This window comes from Bacillus rossius, chromosome 3 (assembly GCF_032445375.1).
Source record: "Bacillus rossius redtenbacheri isolate Brsri chromosome 3, Brsri_v3, whole genome shotgun sequence".
Lineage (NCBI taxonomy): Eukaryota > Metazoa > Arthropoda > Insecta > Phasmatodea > Bacillidae > Bacillus > Bacillus rossius.
This window is the reverse complement of record NC_086332.1, coordinates 9926089-9944329: the sequence shown is the minus strand read 5'-3', so window position 1 is coordinate 9944329 and position 18241 is coordinate 9926089. Positions and strand designations below refer to the sequence as shown.

Sequence of the window (18241 nt, the reverse complement as noted above, 5' to 3'; positions counted from 1 at the left end):
ATTGTTCTGAATGATAGATTAAAGAATAGAATTTAATACTCTGTGACAATCTCTCTCAGAATTATTGTGCTGAAAAGTGGAAATGTTGAAACAATGTGAATGTACTTTTCAAACAACATGATTTTTGGTGCTAAGTTTGTTGAAGCTCAGTAAGGACTCCAGAAAAATTGACAAGGGTGAAATTTTTCCAAAGATATGTTACATTTACACAAACATATACTTGGTTATGTTAGTTGGATGATATCAGTTACTAATGAACCAATGGAAACAGGTAAGATTCAATGAAAAAAAATGTTATTTTTTTTTCTAGCAGTGCAAAATGTAAACACACTCTGTAAATAGTTACCCAAAATTAATAAGCCCACTTCATTTTAATACTTTATTCAAACATGATATTAAGTTTAAGATAAAAATAATTTCCCAAAAGTGTAACTGTACCACAAAAGCTCGAGCTCGGCTCGAAGTAAAATTCTTAGGCTCGCAGACCTCTAGCTTATTTATAGAAAAAATCCTAACCGCTAATCTGTACTAAAACTGAAATTTCTCAAGAAAAAATTGTTGTCTTTATATACACTTATACCAGAAATGTACCAATCTACATGTGATAAAGTCAAGGGACTTTTAGTGCAAGCAGAATACATCTCACTTACATTAGATATGTGGACATCATCTGTTAAAAGATTCGGGTTTGGGTTCGAGATTCGGCAATTCCAGTCGAGGATTCGAGTTAGAATTCGGATTCGAGGAAATCAGGATTCGCCCCATCCCTACTTATAATTCAAACAAAGCTTTGTTTTGATGCGCTCGTACCGCTACCGAACGACTCCGCTAAAAGGCTGCTGCTTAAGGCACACGGCAACTGCAACTTTATTTTTTACTTGGTCTACGATTGTCCGTTGCAATAGGCTGTTACAACCACCCACCATAACTTCTGGCCAATCCAGGCACTCGTTTGTTCACTAACGAACCCGGCCTTCATTTTTTCGTGTTTTGATCCTTTTTATTTGCCCTTGAGACTTTGTGTTTTGTTCCGTTCTATGCAGTGAACTACAGAACGGGCATGGCGTCGTTTATCTTTTGAAGGCTATTTTCACGTGGAATAAGATGAGTACAAAGCTTATTACGTGAATTTAAAGGCGTTGTTTCAGGTGAAGTTAGTTTTTGATGCGATCATAAGAAAATAAAGTGCATTTTGTTAAAGAAGCAATACCAATTCTTATTTTGAAAACTATCAAGCTGATACGAAAACACGTGGCTTTTGTGTGCGGTTATGTTTTTGCATTTTTTCTAACTATTTTTTTAATTACTTTTTTTTCAACCGTTATAATCCGTGAGTTCTGTTGCGTGACACTTACATTGTGTATAAAAAAAGATGCATAACTGAACATGTTTTTCCCCAGAATCGTTAGTTAACATTGTAAGAATGTAAGAGTATTGCATGTTGTAATGCTGCTATTGTAATTCTCTAAGTAGGCCTGTTATATTGCTAGGTGTGAATTTGTAATAGTTTTTGTATTTGTGCAGTAATATTTTTTTAAGAATTCATAAACAATAATTTTTTAACATAACCTGAAAATATTAATATGTACTTTTTTTTTAGCTTAGAGATGTCGAAGAAAACTACTTTTAAGGAGAATTGGCTCAAGGAGTCACAGTTTCAGCATATCAAACTCGCTGCTAAAAACATAAATTCTGCGTACTGCACTTTTTGCTACAAAAGTATTCAACTCAGCAATATGGGCCGAAGAGCTCTCACCAGCCATGTCGAAGGAAAAAAACACATTCGTAATTCTGCCGTCAAAATAACACAATAAAAAAACCTTATTTTACCTCATGTTGAAATTTTTATATTACATTTAATCATATGCACGTTAATATTTATGGTATGTACTTCATAAGAAAGTCAGGGAATTTTTCTCTTAAATTTCTGGAAAACAGGGAAAAGTCAGGGAATTCTAAGATTCTATTTCTGTAGCAACCATGATTTACATTTAGCGGATGAGTTTAGATTTAGATAAATTTAAATACATATCAAAAACAAACTACTTTTATTTTTAATTATTGTATTAAAGTATTTTCATTGTGACATAAAATTTCTGCTGTATTTTCTTGAATGAAATTTGGCACCAAAAAGATGGGCTAACTAACTGAAGAAGTTTGTTGGCATTACCTTCACTTCCCAGTGGTTGAACTTCCATCCCGGGGAGTAGTTGTCGCGATAGTCGCCCTTCACCTTGATGCCCGCTGCCCTCAGATCAGCCTCCAGTTCCCCACAAGCGCTCAGCAAGGCCTTGCGCTCGCTCTCCGCCAAGCTGGCAGTGATGCCGCACGGCACCAACACCACCTGTCGATCCAAGATGGCTAACACATTTCCGCTGCAAACATACACCATTAAGAATATATACACAAGTATGTACAAATTGTGTGTCTACAGGTCACGAAAGTAACAAATAGTTATTTAAGTTTAAATTTTTTTTAATAAAACAAATTAAACATAAAAGCAGAGCAAAATATTTAACCTTACTTCTAAAATTAAGTACCAAATGTTTATTTTGGCAATTATTCCCTTGATAATAGTTTTATGTACACTGTGAATCGAAACTTAAGAACTTCTGGTAATTCTGAAGAAAAAAGCCTGCTTTACAAAAAAATAATTTAAATTTAAAATGATTTCTTTTACTTCCTTTTTTTTTCTCAATCATTCTCTAAGAATGTGTTTAGATTCTTAAAGTAATTTAACCGGTTTAACGAGTTCTTGGGTTAGGTACATTGAAGGTATTATAACATTGTGTGAGTTGCTACATAAAAAATTCTGTAAAATGTGAACAAATGGCTAGCTTAGCTACATTAAAAATATTTTAAAACGTAAGGATGTTTGGTTAAGTTACCTAGTTATACTTTAATTTATAATTCATAATGATAAGTAACCAAATCTAATTACTCATTAAAATGATAAACTTTTTTTTAAGTATCACAGCACCTTTTCTAGAGAATGTTTTTGAAAAAATATTTCAGGAAATAAATTAAAAGCGGTTTAATTATTTCCGTTCAGAAAAAAAGGCTCTTCTTCAGAGTTACAAATTACTGATTATCTCTATAACTTTCATAAAATTCTAACCAAAAAACTAAAATATTTTACTGTTGAATCATTGACACATGATAGTTATTAAAAATAAAAAAAAAGCAATACGGAATTTCCAACATTAGGCATAACCTACACAATGTGTACATTATAACATGTTGTTAACAAATAAAGTAAATGTAAACAAACAAATGGGGCTAAACATAAATAACACATTGTAAACATGTTTTATCAAAACGTTAACAATTAATTCTTGGCCTAAACTATAAAATTATGAAAACATAAAATGTAACAAGAGGTTATGATATTTCTGTATTATTTTTCACTTTATTCGTGAAGTTTTCGGTAAACAACATTTTTCTCAAATTGAAAAAAAAAAAAAAAAAAACATTTGTGTTGCGTCAATTAAAGAAAAGTAACATAAAATCTAGTATAATATAAAGTGCATAGTAGTTTCTCTTGTAAACAAAGCCATTGCTCCACCTTTTAAAACAATTAACCAAATGATATGTATTAAATAGGGATGGGCCGGTCGAATCCTCGAATCCTCGAATCCCACCGAATCTCTTGTATTCGAAAGATTCGAAATTCGAGGGAAAAGATTCGGGATTCGAGGAAAAATATTGATGTAAATGTAGTACTTTAAAAACTTAAATGCTTACAATTTACTTGGCCTGTTTACGTTTTCCTTGGAACACATCCTATTGAGGTACAGTAGAACCTCGTTAATACGTGATGGTAGGGACCGAGATAATCACGGATTACCGAATTTCGCGGACTAGCGATTAAAAGCCCGGAAGGTCTTGTCAAGCTTCTCAGACACCGGCGCAGCTGGGTTAAGGTGCCCGCCTCGTCAGGGGTGTGCGTGTGTTAGTGAGGCGGGATGATAAGCACGACGCTCGCTGGTGCTTCTAGCGCGGTATAGCCTCTAAGCGCAAGTCTCTGAACTGGCGCGCATTCGTCTCGTCGTCACAGGATAACTGTGAAATTTGAGCGGTGACCATAACATTATATGGCGGAGAAATGAAGATAAAGGTGTTATGCAAGCCCCTTAAGTGCTTTCAAGAATCTGTACGGATTGTTTTATACCTAAAAATTACTCTGAAAACACGCGTTTTAGGCATTTTAACGCTTCTAAAAATACAGTTTAAAAACTCAATCCGAAATTAAAAGTACTTTTCGGTCCTCAGCGAACTCTTAAATGCTATTCGTAAATAGTCCCTACTTGGATATCTTGAGTAGTTTTGAAATCGCGTTGTTTTTCCTGAAGCTCTGCACACCGTATGTGTGCCCAGGTAGGCGGGCCCCTTAAGGCCGTTCACGGTAAGGGCCGGCCGTCTTCGAATTAGTGTCTCGGCTTAAAGAAATACAGCACTGCCTAGCCATTAGTTCACGGTCATTTGCAACAGACGAAGAGAGAAAGATAAGATCGTGCTGACCTTGCACCCTCCCCCCTCGCCCACTTCGTACAGCCGAATGCCAGCCAGACACGTCACTCGCCAGGCGCCTGCCGTGCGTTGGCGGGTGGAAACAAAGGGAGACGGGAAGCAGAAGTCAGGACATCCCCCTCAAGTTTAAAGAGTGACAAATGTGACAGCTGAAAGGGGGGCGACACAAAGGGTCGGTACAAACAGCGTTGCAGAGTTTGGCGGCCCACGCGATGGCTTGTAGTGTTTGCCGGCCGCCGGCCCGCGTAATGTTAATTTTAAGCGCTGACAATTTTTTTCTCTTTTTTTTTCTTTTCTTTTAAATCGTCCCGGATTATCCGATTCCCGAATTAGCGCATCACGGATTAACGAGGTTCTACTGTATTGTACTTTTAATTCATTATTATATAAAAAAAAATTATGAAGCATGTACTGATTTGGGAAACTTACTTTATATTCATGAACATGGATGCATTTGTATTTGTATTTGTACACATGTATTTTAATCGCAATTCAATTTTAAATATTCTGATACACGTTCTAATTATGAATTTTTTTTAGGACCAAGTTTGATTTGTGTAGACTACCAACGTTAAAATATGTATTTTCTGAGAATTCCATGATGGCCAACCAATGAATTTGTTAGCCAATCATTTTGAGCAACATAAAAAATAACTAATATTAATACAAAAAATTTTAATGGGTAAACTAGAGAAAACACCCCGTCACTTTTAACTTCGGGCATATTAATCACTATGCTTTAGTGAGGCTTAATTTTAAAAGACGCACAACAATATTTCTTATGGCCTAAAACCATTGAAGACAAGATGGCGCCTTCCAGTTTCCATTAAATATTTCAGGAAAGCGTTTACCTTCTTTTGGGACTTTAAACAAATGTCAAGTTGGTAACTACAAAATATTGTTCCGTCGGATGTTGAATTTCGTTTTCCGATTTCCGTGGATACATGAATCACTGTACTCATAGATAATGCCTGAATGCCTAAAATCCACCAAGTCGGATTCTACAGCAATTGATGAAGTGACCAGATTATTACGTGATCCTACAGTTAACCCAGAAATAAACATTCTCGAATACTGGAAAACTCAGTCTGCGTGTTCACCCAGGCTACATAAACTGTCCAAAAAATATTTGTGTTCACCACCTGCGACAGTGTTCTCTGAACGTTTGTTCAGCACTGCAGGAAACATATGTGACCAAAAACGGAATCTGCTTGATCCAGACCGTGTCAAAATCCTTGTTTTTTTAAATAAAAATTTAAAGGGTTAAATAATTGTGCATAATGTTTAATTTTTTCTCTTAACTTATAAATTATTTTATAGTTAACCCTTGAGAACTGGATTCGGTTTCGAGGGGTGGATTCGAGGTACTGTTTGGGATTCGGATTCGAGATTCGGATTCGAGAAAAATGGGATTCGAACCATCACTAGTATTAAACAAAATGTACAACCCCGCATTGTAGGCATGGACAAATATATGTGTGGTACAAAAAATGTGTGTTCGAGATGTCCAAACATTCTATCGTAATTTGTTTCCTGTGTTACATATCTATAAGCAACAGCATGATATTTCAGAAATAGCGTTGATCATCTCGAGAAAACAGCTGTATTTCGCGCCAAACTTGGTGTTTCATCAAAAATGTTTTAATTTCACAAAAAACTCTGAAAACAGGAAAATTTTTGCATATTTTACGGTTTACAAAATTTTGGGGGCCCTAATTGTAAATATCGCATGAACACATCTTGTGTGCCAACTAGCATGCACAAAACAACTTTAAATAAGTACCTGAATGCAGGCAACTCTTGGAGGAAGAACCAGCCCTTTATTGTCTCCATGAACCATCACCATTACGCCTACAGAGAAACCAATTCACATCATTACAACGCGGTAACATGGTACATATTAGTAATGGCTGTCCCACAATATTGCTAGAAATATAGTATTACAGAAAATTTATCAGTGGCAAGAGTTGATATGGTCATATTGCACTGACACAATTGTAAAGTGTGTATATAAAAAAAAAGCATTAATTGCAAAAAGTATTATTGGTAATATATACAGGAAAGAATCATCATTACCTACTATCACAATTCAAAACATCTAAACATTTTATGACTATGTCCCAGAGGTAATGACACTATGTCCCATTTTTATATTAAATAGATTTTTATAGAGCACTATATTCAAATACTATAAATAGCAAAAATTGGCATGTCCAGTTTCGTTCAGAAGTAAAGAACACTATGAGGACATGACTCACATGGTGTTTTTTACCTGTGTGGTACAGACACTGAGTGCAAGTTTATTTAGTAGGCCTGTGCGAATATCAGTTTTTTAGTTCGAACTGATTTATTCGTGAATACGAATATCAAATCTGAATAATATGAATGAGTGTTAGAATGTCACTAATTTTTTTTTCATGTCACGTAACAATTTCTGAAAAATTAGACAAATAATACTAAGGTGAACTGTTGATTACATAAAATCAGTTACATAAATATTACATGCAAAATGTTTGTTAAAATATTTAAATTATGAATTTTTTTTTTGTTTATGTAGCTAACTTAACATTAACCAACCCAACCAACCAAACCAACCATTCATTTCCTATTTTCCTTATTTTCTAGAACCTACTCACAATATGGATCCAGAAACTTTTTGTGAACTGCAAAATACAGCGAAATCCATTGCAATCTATTTTATGAAAAACGTGAATCTTTTTTTAAAATGGTGTATTCCCAAATTAGTGACTGAAAGAGCTCATATTTGCATATTTAAACACATGAGTTTACGTTCTTAATGGCAGCCAGGTAAATTATTTTCTAGTTCAGCAAATTTATAAACAAAATTTTTGCTAATTTAATCTGAAATCTTAAACCATTATTTACGATTTTTTATTTATTTATGAGTTGACACGTCTGTTTCATCTTAGATGTACACGACAAGTAATCTGTGTTAGTGTAACACATGATATTTGATAGATTGTGACTATTGATTTACATGCCATTGAAACTATGACGATTACTTCTTTTATTGCCTTTCTCAATGGAGTGTCCATGTTTTGTAGTGTAGTATTTCATGGTAGTTGAAGTTTGTTCATTTTTCTCACTTCTGGTGTGTGTGACGAAAAGAATACAAATATTATTTATTTTTCAAGTTTGAAATGACCAATAGGCTATGTTTTGAATTGTTTATGCAATTTTTTCCATTACTGATTAACAGACAGTAGCGAAAAAAAAAAAAAACTGAATACTTGTTGCATGTTTAAAACGTTGCTTATTGTTTATGTTTTTGATTATGAATCCTGTTTAAATATCAAAAAAAAAAGTATTCATATAGCACAAATGACAATCTCAGCAGTAAACATTGGTATATGGACAAACTCACGAGGTATGCTATTTGCTATGTCAAGTATTCGTAAATAAACAAATATTCATTATTTTGAAGTGTTAGTAGTTGAGATTAAATTAAACACGAATAGTTTATTATTTATATTGAAAATATGAATATTTTCACAGGCCTATTATTTAGTCAACAAATGAATTTTTTACTATAAAAAATATCAGATTATACTTAACACTCATATTTTTCTAATGGTTTCATAGCTGCTTACGACATTATTAGGAAATGGTCAAACCAAAGATAAACTGAACTAAAAACCACTTCATAAAAATACTAAGGTTTAAATTACAAGTCAAATGGATTTCCTCGCTACTTCCAATCACTCTAATACAAATTCTGTGCTCTAAATAAAGTTGTATGGGTCTTCTCGCTACTTGCACAAGAAGTCTTTGAATGCAATCACATCAGAGAACCATCTTGGTTGGCATACCCCCCCCCCCCCCCAAAAAAAAAAAAAACATCCATCATTAATAGAATGTTTTGTTACACATTTACAAATTAAATATAGTAAATGTATGTAATATAAATTTAAAGATGCACGATATAACAATTTGCATAATGTTATAGCGTTAGTCTAAAACATGCCCACACAATCCAGCTAGAAGATGATGTTGACCCACCCTGCCACAGTCAGTATATGAAACCCGCGAACATGCCTGTAACGCGAAATGCATCGTAAACACTCGGAGGCGCTGGGTAAATGACCCAATGACCCGACAGACAAGGTCAGCGACCCTGGCACATGAACATGGAGAGGAAACACCGCGTGGACACGGGAGCTAGCAACTAGCACACACTTCACCCAAAGGAGACAGTGTTTGACAGCCTACAACAGATCCCATTAGAGTCAATTTAAATTCATTCAAAAGTAGTACCTATGGTGCGAGTAGTTATACCCCACGAGTTCTGGTACACATACTGCTTCTCTTTTGTCTCTGGATCTTCATAAACAACTTCGAACATCTTGGAAAAATTCTGACCCAAGTGGTGAGATGTTGCACCCTGAAAATTGACACACTGAAGTAGTGATGACTTATGTAAAAAAAAAATTTCTCAACAGAACATTTATCTAAAATGAACTTGTGCTCACCTGAATGCCACGACCACTCGCTGAAATAAACCCTTCTACAGTGAGTGAATGATCTGCCCCAGCAAATTTCTCTTTTTCCGACTTGCGTCCTTTGATGACGGGAATAGCCATCATGTCGGTGTAGATCTGTCTGTACAGTTCTGTACATAAAGTCGAGAAGCATTAGAGTTAACACAAAATATAAACTCACGCAAAACATATTCATCCAATCATGACATTTATTTCAGGATACGAGTTTTCAGCAACATGCTTAATCATAACTGAGTAAAATTAAGATTATTAAAGTATTTTCTACAATGGAAGTTTGTTCACATTTTCTACACAATATTTAATGCATTTATATATAAAATCTTCACATGTAATCAATATACCATAATATTATAATATGTTGATATATGTATCATTATAATTCAGCATGCATTAATTTTTTACACATATCCAATATGTATTCGCAAATGCTGTAGGGTTTAAGAGATTACACTATGTCTCGGTTTCCCACTAATTTTACTGTTAATCTTTTAAACTATTGACAATCATACAAATAGGTATAAAAAATGTTTTTGTCTCTTTATAATAATGTTTTTTTACCTCCTTAGTAATCACTATGCACATCAGTTAAACATCCATAACAACTAAAAACTTTAAATGTTTAACAGTAAAATGCTTGTGTTAGGTTATGTCCCAGCTCAATTTTTTTATTATTTCTGACTTGTTAAATTGCAGTTCTATATTTTACTAACAAATTTCTACATTTTACTAACAAGATACACTACTACTAAATATATTAGTATTTCATTAAAATCAAATCAAATATTTTGTACAAGAGATTTAAACAGATTATATATCAGTAAAATAAGCATTTTTTTTTATTTTTGCATTTAATTTTTTGAAGAATTTTAAATTTGTTATATGCCAATCCTTATACGAGAGTAAGTATATATGTATATATAAAACATTACAGTAAGTATTTCCAAACACACACATTTACAAAGTGATACTATTAAAAATGCTATTATATAATACACTAGTAACAGTTTCAGATGATAGTCTAATGTTGTACATATTTATCATAATAATGTTCAAACACCTCAATAAAAAAGTGATATTACAAAATAAGGTTCCAGAGTCATGAAAATTTTGATCAAACATAAGTGGTCTGAGATGAAGGGTAAATGATAGTTGATAGTAGAGAACAGAAAAAAACATTGTAAATAAATAAATACAAAACTTCAATACTAAACACTCGCATCATTTGAAGTATATTCAATAACACATGAAATTAAGTGGACTGTTAACTAAGATATTCTTCTGCTGTGGCCACTATATTTTGGACAATTTTATCACGTTGGTTAAAACTAGTACACCTGTTAAAAAAAATTATCGCACAATTGTTTAGCGAGTGCAAATCTTGTTCTTACAAAACTAAAAAAATGTTTGCTACCGTTAAGTCTGTACTCGCGAGATTTGACTTGCGGAACACGCGAAAACACTCAAACCCAACAAGTAGGAACCGTATCAATTAGTTGACACCGTTATGAAGGAATGTGTTTTCTGCAGGATTTTATCGAGGTCTTTAGGTCAACCTAAAAAAAAGGTGTAGCTGAAGATATTTTGGGGCTAGTGCCGGGGAGACGTTGCTAACCGAGAATGGTGGTGACCTCTTGGCAGGCGTCGTCCTTGCCGGCGTGCGCGGTGTGGCCCTCCTGCCAGAGGAACTCGCGGGTGCGCAGGAAGGGCTGTGGGTGCTTGAACTCCCAGCGCACCACGTTGTTCCACTGGTTCAGCTTCAGGGGCAGGTCTCGGTGGGACTGGATCCACTTGGCGAACGCAGGGTACATCACCGTCTCGCTGGTGGGACGCACGGCGATGGGCTCCGCCAGCTCCGTATCTCCCGATTTGGTCACCCACGCAACCTGCCACGCCAACAGTCTTGTTCATTCCGGTGTTCCTTGTGCAACATACTGCAGACTGGCATAACACCTCGAATTCAAAAGCACGTGGCTTCAATTCAGTAAAGAAATAGCTCAAATAAAGATATTATCTGTGTCACTGCTAGAACTAGTACTGTTCAACACTTGATTGTGTTGTAGGTTTCCATCTATAATGACAATGAATTCTAATGTTTGCAAAATACAGTTCCTGATGCAAGTCATACAGCAAGTTACAAGTTTCTTCCAGTGAATCTCATCCGATGAAGTTTCTAACCTCAAGTGGCAACTGCTCTCACTAGGGCTAAATCAAGCACGACTACAGTGAGCAATGGGGCCGAGATTTAACCAATCAGCTAATATCCCCCCTAAACAAGCTCCATCCTGGTACTCTGGTGCACCTTTTATGTCCTCTTACATCTAACTTATAATTCAAGAATTTATAAACATGCACAGCCAAATCGTACAAAAGAGCAATCCTTACGCAATTTTCAAATCTAAATGTTTAAAAAATGTAATAAACAAAAAATTATACATATTATATATATAGTAATGCAATAGGAGGAAGTCTGTAGTACAACTCAATCAAACTAAAAAAGATCTGACCAGCCACCCACCTCCGGCGCGAAGTCCTCCAAATGCGCCTTCTCCTTCTCGAGCATGGACTTGGAAACAAACAGTGGGAAGTAGCAGTTCTGGACTCCAAGCTTCTTGATCTCTGCGTCAAAGAAGGCTGTGATCGCCTCCCACACAGCGAAGGCCCAGGGTCGCAGTATGTAGCACCCACTGACGTTGTAGTACTCTATCATCTCTGCTTTCGTCAGCACCTGCAGTGGAATGGAAAGAGATTCTGAAGTAGTGATAAGTAGTCATAAGTTTCTGAGAATTCCGACACACATACTGATACGTCTAGAATAGCGTACTTTCAATTAGAGTGGGGTTCATTGTAAATACATATGCAGATTTAAAACTGGAAAAAAATCCTATTTATTAATAACAGGAACTGTATATCTTCGTAGCCAAAAAAAAAATTAAAAGTTTTAAGAACTTTTTTAAGAAAATTGAAGGACCATTAAAAACTACTTTCGAAAAATATAAAATTAATTTAACATTTCTTTATATTTGTAACATGACAATCTACAGTTAAGGCTAGTTAACTTGAGAGATAGGCACAACAAATACAGATACACTACAGACAAAACATAAAACCCACTGATTCAACTTTGAAGGCACTGCCTACAAAACATACTCAAGTAATGTGTAATATTACAGTAATGAAAATAAAACAATACCTATAAAATGTTAACACAATTCTAGGGAATAAGATATACAGTATAAATACATGCAATTTATATTACTACTGAAGTGCCAGAGAATAAACAGTTGTTGGAAATTTGGCTAATTTATTTAAATTGGTTATTATCCATATAAAATGTCATTTTTATTGTGTACCGTACGTAATGGAGACTGTAATTGACTATTAATCTACGGTATTAAATCAGCACTGTAAAGGTGTTTACACTTCAGATTGGAATTGTAACAGCTGCTAACAAAAAGTGAATGAAAGTAAACTATGCGTTCAGACAACAAAACTAGGTTAGGACAAAGACAGTTTTTTTATTACTTAAATTTTCAGTAATTTGTTTAGAATACTTCCAATTTTATAACTATCTGCTTTATTAATGTAATTCCAAATCACAGAACCATATTATAATTTTTTTAGCTACATCAAGCATCCACAAGACCACTGTTTGTTACTTCATTATATATCCGATTAAGAAAGATGAATATATTCATTCTAGTGGACATTCCAATTCTGAATCAATGCTGACCATCAATCAGGTAATATTATTTTTTTTAATATTAACTGCTTACAGTAATGGGGAAAATATGTATGTTGTAGTTCTGAGAGCTGTTACTTCTTTTAAAGAGCTTATGAAAATGTTGTTTGGATTTCAAATCATCACAAAACAAATTAGATAATTGATCAACAAGGGCATTAACTTCAGACGTCATGAAGTCAGTTCTGTCCTTTACCTTAATGGTGAATATACCCAAATAATCACCATTTTTTGTAATTTAAATAGGTCAAGATGATGCTGTTCATTAACTGAACATCCGTTAAAATTTTAATATCTAGGCCTGGATGTGGTAAGTCTTCATTCACAATTGTTTTAACTGGTTTCATTACTTCACACTGTGGTAGATTTGTAAAGCAAAGATCAAACAGATTTTTAGAGATGGTTCAAAATGTGTTACAAATAAATATTATATTGATCACAGGTTTGGCGACGGTTTTTAATGTACAAATATTCCTGATACCAACTTATATCAGGGTTTTCTTAAGTTTGTTAGTGCTTGCTGAAAGATCCTAGTTGCCATTGGGTTTTGACTTCTGTTGACGTCACATGAGTCCCACTGCATCGTAAGTGGGTCACAAGTATAATGTAATGATATTAATGTACCAGGTTGCATTCTTTCCCAAGATAAAATACATTACAAAAAAATCAAAATTATTATAACAATTGATAGGTGATAACTGATAAGACATATTCCATCAAAAACATTGAAAATAGAGGCCAGCCCATGCTCACCCATAACAGATGGCACAGACATCTACACCTACTTTGGGGACATAATTATATTGAAATTATATAAAAATAATTTTTAAATAGAATTCCTATACCTACTCATCTTCCAATCATCACCTGGACTTTTTTACACGAAGTCATGTCATACCCAAACCATGTTCACATAAATGCCTATATGTATGTATATGAGATACAAGTATTAACCCTAAATTAAAATTGTAAAAGCAAAAAATTGAATAAAAATTTACATTTTATAAATTAAATTGATATACAACCTGTGTATCAATGAAATATGTACCTACCTGACTGTACCATTCAGGAAGATTACCTTCCTTCGTGGCTTCCAGGCCGAGCCGAGTTTGTTTCTTCTGAGCATCTGTGCTTAGTTCTTTGGCCTGGAAATGAGAAAAGAACATCTTCATTAATCCTGAGGGAATGTAGGTCTAGGCCAGATATGCAAATGAAATGTGGTATCAAAACCATGCGTCGAACTTGCAAAGATGTAGAGCATGGGTATATGTAACAATCTCAGTTGTGTCACCTCTGGCTGCTGGGCTGGTGCTTTCTTGGCCGGAGGAGCCTTCCCCTTGGACGTTGGCCGCTCGCCCCCTCCAGCGGGGAAGTCAGTTCCGGTGACCTTCTTGTATTCAGCCTTCAACTCCAGCAGTTTCTTCACCTCACCGTCTACAGTGGCCTTGTCGCCGCCGCCCGACTTGAGCTGCCGCACCTTGTTGCCTTGCTCCGTCACCTGCTGGGCGAGCGCGGTACTGTCCTTCACCACTGCCGCGCTCGAGGCCATGGCGCTCTTCACCGGCGACGCAGCGGGGGCCTTCCACTCCTCCCCGGTCGCCGACTTGTACTCCAACTTCAGCGACAGCAAGATCTTCACTTCCGAATCTATCACGTTCTTGTCGACTTTCTCCGCTTTCAACTTGCGGACTTTGTCCGCCTGCCGGGAAACTCTGTCCGCGAGGTTCTCCCCGGAGTCTCTCGACGTCTTCTTCGGTACGGTCGCTCCCGGCTTCCAGTCCTGGCCCGTGACCGACTTGTAGACTGCTTTCAGACCCAGAAGCACCTTCACTTCTTCGTCTATAAGATTCTTTTCCACCTTGTCCGTCTTTAGCTTGCGAACTTTGTCCCCTTGGTCCGTTATCTTCTTGTCCAGTTCCTCCGGAGACGGCTGCACCGTCGTCGGCTTCCACTCCGCGCCCGTCAGCTCCTTGTACTCGAACTTCAGAGCCAACAGCGCTTTCACCTCCGCGTCCACGACATTCTTGTCCGCCTTATCCGCCTTCAGCTGACGCACCCTGTCCCCTTGCTGGGCGATCTTCGAGCCGAGGGAGTCCACGCCCTGGCCACCAGGCGCCTGTGCAGACGACGGCTTCCAGTCTTCACCGGTCAATGCTTTGAACTCCCCTTTCAGAGACAGCAAGGCTTTCACCTCTGCATCAATCACATCCTGCAAAGCAAACCATATTTTTCGTGACAATATTTATTTATGAGAAACTAAAAACCACTAACAAAAATAATGACAGCTTATAATGCTAACCAGTTCTTTTATGGACAACCATTTTGCCATTCATTACTCTCCCAGAAAATTCACAACCAACATCAACCAACAGCGGATTATAAAAAAAAATGACCAGATACCTCTGTTTTTTATCACAAGAGCATATTACCAGAACGCCAAAGGATTATACGTTTACAACTCTAGGAACTGAACTAATCATGATATATTTTAACATACCATAAGTAAGATTTTTTTTTATACAAGTATAAAAATCTAAAATACTTTGGTGTAAAATGTAAAACACTTCTTTAAGCTGCACGTGATGATGTACAATAACCAAAGTCAATTTAATGGCAGCCTAAATATAAAATATAATATTAGAACTGACATTTTACGAAATTTTTCCCAAATGATTTAGTATAGTAGAGCCTGTGCATGCCAAATTATAACTAGGTTTTATGAGTCATGCCTGAAATGTTCTAAACATGAGGTGTATCCTTGTCTATTGCATACTTACACAACTAGCATGCTTACACTAGACATATGACTAAATTTTTAGTGGAAGATAAGTAAAGAATTTTTCACAAGACAATCATGCAGCATGGTGAACACCATTATGCTGTGCAAGAGACAATGAAATATTTAGTTTCTAATAATTACAGGATTTTGTATAACATTAGTCTATCAGAATTCAATGCAGATGTGGAGACCGTTGATGTAGTAACATTCCTGAGCACTGCCTCTTACAAAGCCATAAGTTTCTGCATGCATCTCAGTCGTTCTGCCCACATTTCTTCTTTTGTACAAGTGCGCACCTTCTGTTTTCTCCGCGACTCAACGAAACTCCCTTCCCTCCGCTTGTGCAATCTCACCTGAGCGGACAGCTCTCGGGGATACATTCCAGTGTGTGCAAGCATGGGGTCCGTGGCCCCTGCAGGTGGCAGACAAAAATAAACTGTTCCTAGCCCCTCCCGGTACTCTTATTCCATTTTTCGTGGCTAACGGCAAGATTCCTACACCGCATGACAAACTGCTTTGAAGCTTGGTTAGGATTTAAAATACTGCTGTCACTGCATATTTAAGTGTCTACACCCAAGTAAGTGTGTCTTACTGCAATTACATGGAGGATCTGCAACTGTAGTAAACCCTAATCAATGTAAAAAATAATAATAATAACTCTTTTGGGAGCATACATTATTACCTTAGCAGCCTTTTCCGACTTTAAGCTCCGCACTTTGTCGCCTTGTTGAGCAATGAGCGTGCTGATTTCTTGTGCACTCCTCTTATGAGATGCAATTTCATCAACTGGGGACTTTTCAGATGTTTTTCCTTTGGCAGACTGCACCTTCTAGAAACAGCATTCACACTCTTCTTATTAATACGAATCATATCGGTAAATATAAAACATATTAGTAAACTGATAAATATAAACAAAAAATCCTGAAGGGAGAACACTCAAAAGATGACACAAGGAATAACTATTTTAAAGGTTTAAAGGAAATCACCAATGGTGTAGTTGTTGAAAGTAGCTGCTTCTAGGAAATAAAGCAAATAATAACTTCAGTCTAAGGTCAGTTCGATTAGATAAGGTATATTAATAACATATAAAATATTTGTAAAAAAAAATACATTTTTATTCCCACTCAATGCCTTTCACTTTATTTATTATGTGACCTAGTTCCAAGGAGTCATTACTATCAACATTAAACCAATAATTTTAAACTAACAACTTTATTTCATTTTTAACAGCCTTAATAACTGATAAAATATTAAAAAAATTATTACGCTATATGGCATAATATTAGTTTATTACTTTGCACCTGTCTTGTGTTCCACAATAACAGGAGGTTGGCATTCGTTGGCACGATTAAAAATATAATTTCAAAGTCGTGTACCTCGACAGCTGGCGAGTTAAGTTAATAATCATTGTGCGGCATCTAGAAACCGCATAAGTGACGAAAAAATAATATTACTAACGAAACATTACTTTTAGAATCTTACCACCTGCTGCTGATTTCCTCATACAAGGAAAATTTTATTTACACTACAACTAACGAGTGACAGAACAATATGGTACCAAGACCAAATCCAACCAGATTGTCTTCTTGCCTACCTTTCTCTCACACGTGGCTACAACTCAGCGCGCCGTCAAAATCAAGGTCAGTCCGATTAACAATTGCATGCGCGGAATGTTTCTCCAGACACTGGAAAGAACATCATTTACTATTGGCTGGCTCGATTTCATTCCGTCCCATATGTTAAATTCGTTTCAGCGGGATTTTAAATAGTTTTAAAGGTGTACGCCAAACTCCCAAAAACATATGGCATATTATACCAACTTAATCGACACAAAACCCCGAAATAAAAATTCCAGGTTGTTCAAAAGTTAAAATTACAGTTACTGTTAACAGAATGCAGAATACAAGTAACTTATTTTCATTAGCAATTACAAGAGTTTTTAAATTTGCACGCTCTGCTAAACACCGCCTGTATTTCAGATTCGTTGGCACCTTCAGTTTTAAGTTGTATAAGTTTTGGTGCACATAAACTGGCCAGAATGAAATGAAAAAAAAAAAATACATTGCTAAGGTAAGACGCTAAGCCATAAACCTAAGTAGTAGCGTGTCATACACTTGTTCCCTACCTATTGCTTTTCAAAACACACGAGGAAGAAAACGTACTACAGTTAAATGTACGTTACGAGTACAAAGCTTTATGACCCATAAATGTATTTTTTTAACTTCTAATGTAAATGCAAATTCGCTACGCAAACTTCGTCGAATTTAATAATCTTTATTGTGGGTCACTTGATTACCTAAGGAACAGGGTACGGTATTATTCCTTATTTATGTATTCCATTTCTTATTTTATTATTCCGTTCCTTATGTAAAGTATTCCGTTCCATATTCTAAATATTCCGTTCCTTATGTTATTTTCCGTTCCTTATGTTACTTTCCGTTCCTTTTGTTTCATATTCCGTTCCTTTTGTTTCATATTCCGTTCCTTATATTTATTTCCATTCTAGATCACTGTTCACTACACAAAACTTCGTTTGTTATTGTTGCGAGTTTTTATTTTTATGAGTCGCGAATAGGTTCGTAGCCTTATATATTATATATCCCAATGCTTACGGAATAAATAATTGTTGCACACAAATACAATTTACCTTATTTTATCTTCGCTAATTTATTT

At 35.7% G+C, this 18241-nt stretch overlaps 1 protein-coding gene across 2 annotated transcripts in view; it reads right to left on the bottom strand.

Moving 5' to 3' along the window:
- Nucleotides 1-18241, bottom strand: part of LOC134530192 (bifunctional glutamate/proline--tRNA ligase) — a 69592-nt gene that overhangs the window by 13411 nt on the left and 37940 nt on the right. For both annotated transcript variants that reach the window (XM_063364849.1, XM_063364848.1), the window contains exons 14-22: nucleotides 16251-16397; nucleotides 14081-14998; nucleotides 13842-13934; nucleotides 11566-11775; nucleotides 10663-10933; nucleotides 9021-9160; nucleotides 8806-8932; nucleotides 6314-6381; nucleotides 2171-2344 (exon numbers count right to left, since the gene is read on the bottom strand). In XM_063364849.1, the coding sequence (XP_063220919.1) occupies nucleotides 2171-2344; nucleotides 6314-6381; nucleotides 8806-8932; nucleotides 9021-9160; nucleotides 10663-10933; nucleotides 11566-11775; nucleotides 13842-13934; nucleotides 14081-14998; nucleotides 16251-16397 (2148 nt within the window). The remainder of the gene's footprint in view (nucleotides 1-2170; nucleotides 2345-6313; nucleotides 6382-8805; nucleotides 8933-9020; nucleotides 9161-10662; nucleotides 10934-11565; nucleotides 11776-13841; nucleotides 13935-14080; nucleotides 14999-16250; nucleotides 16398-18241) is intronic.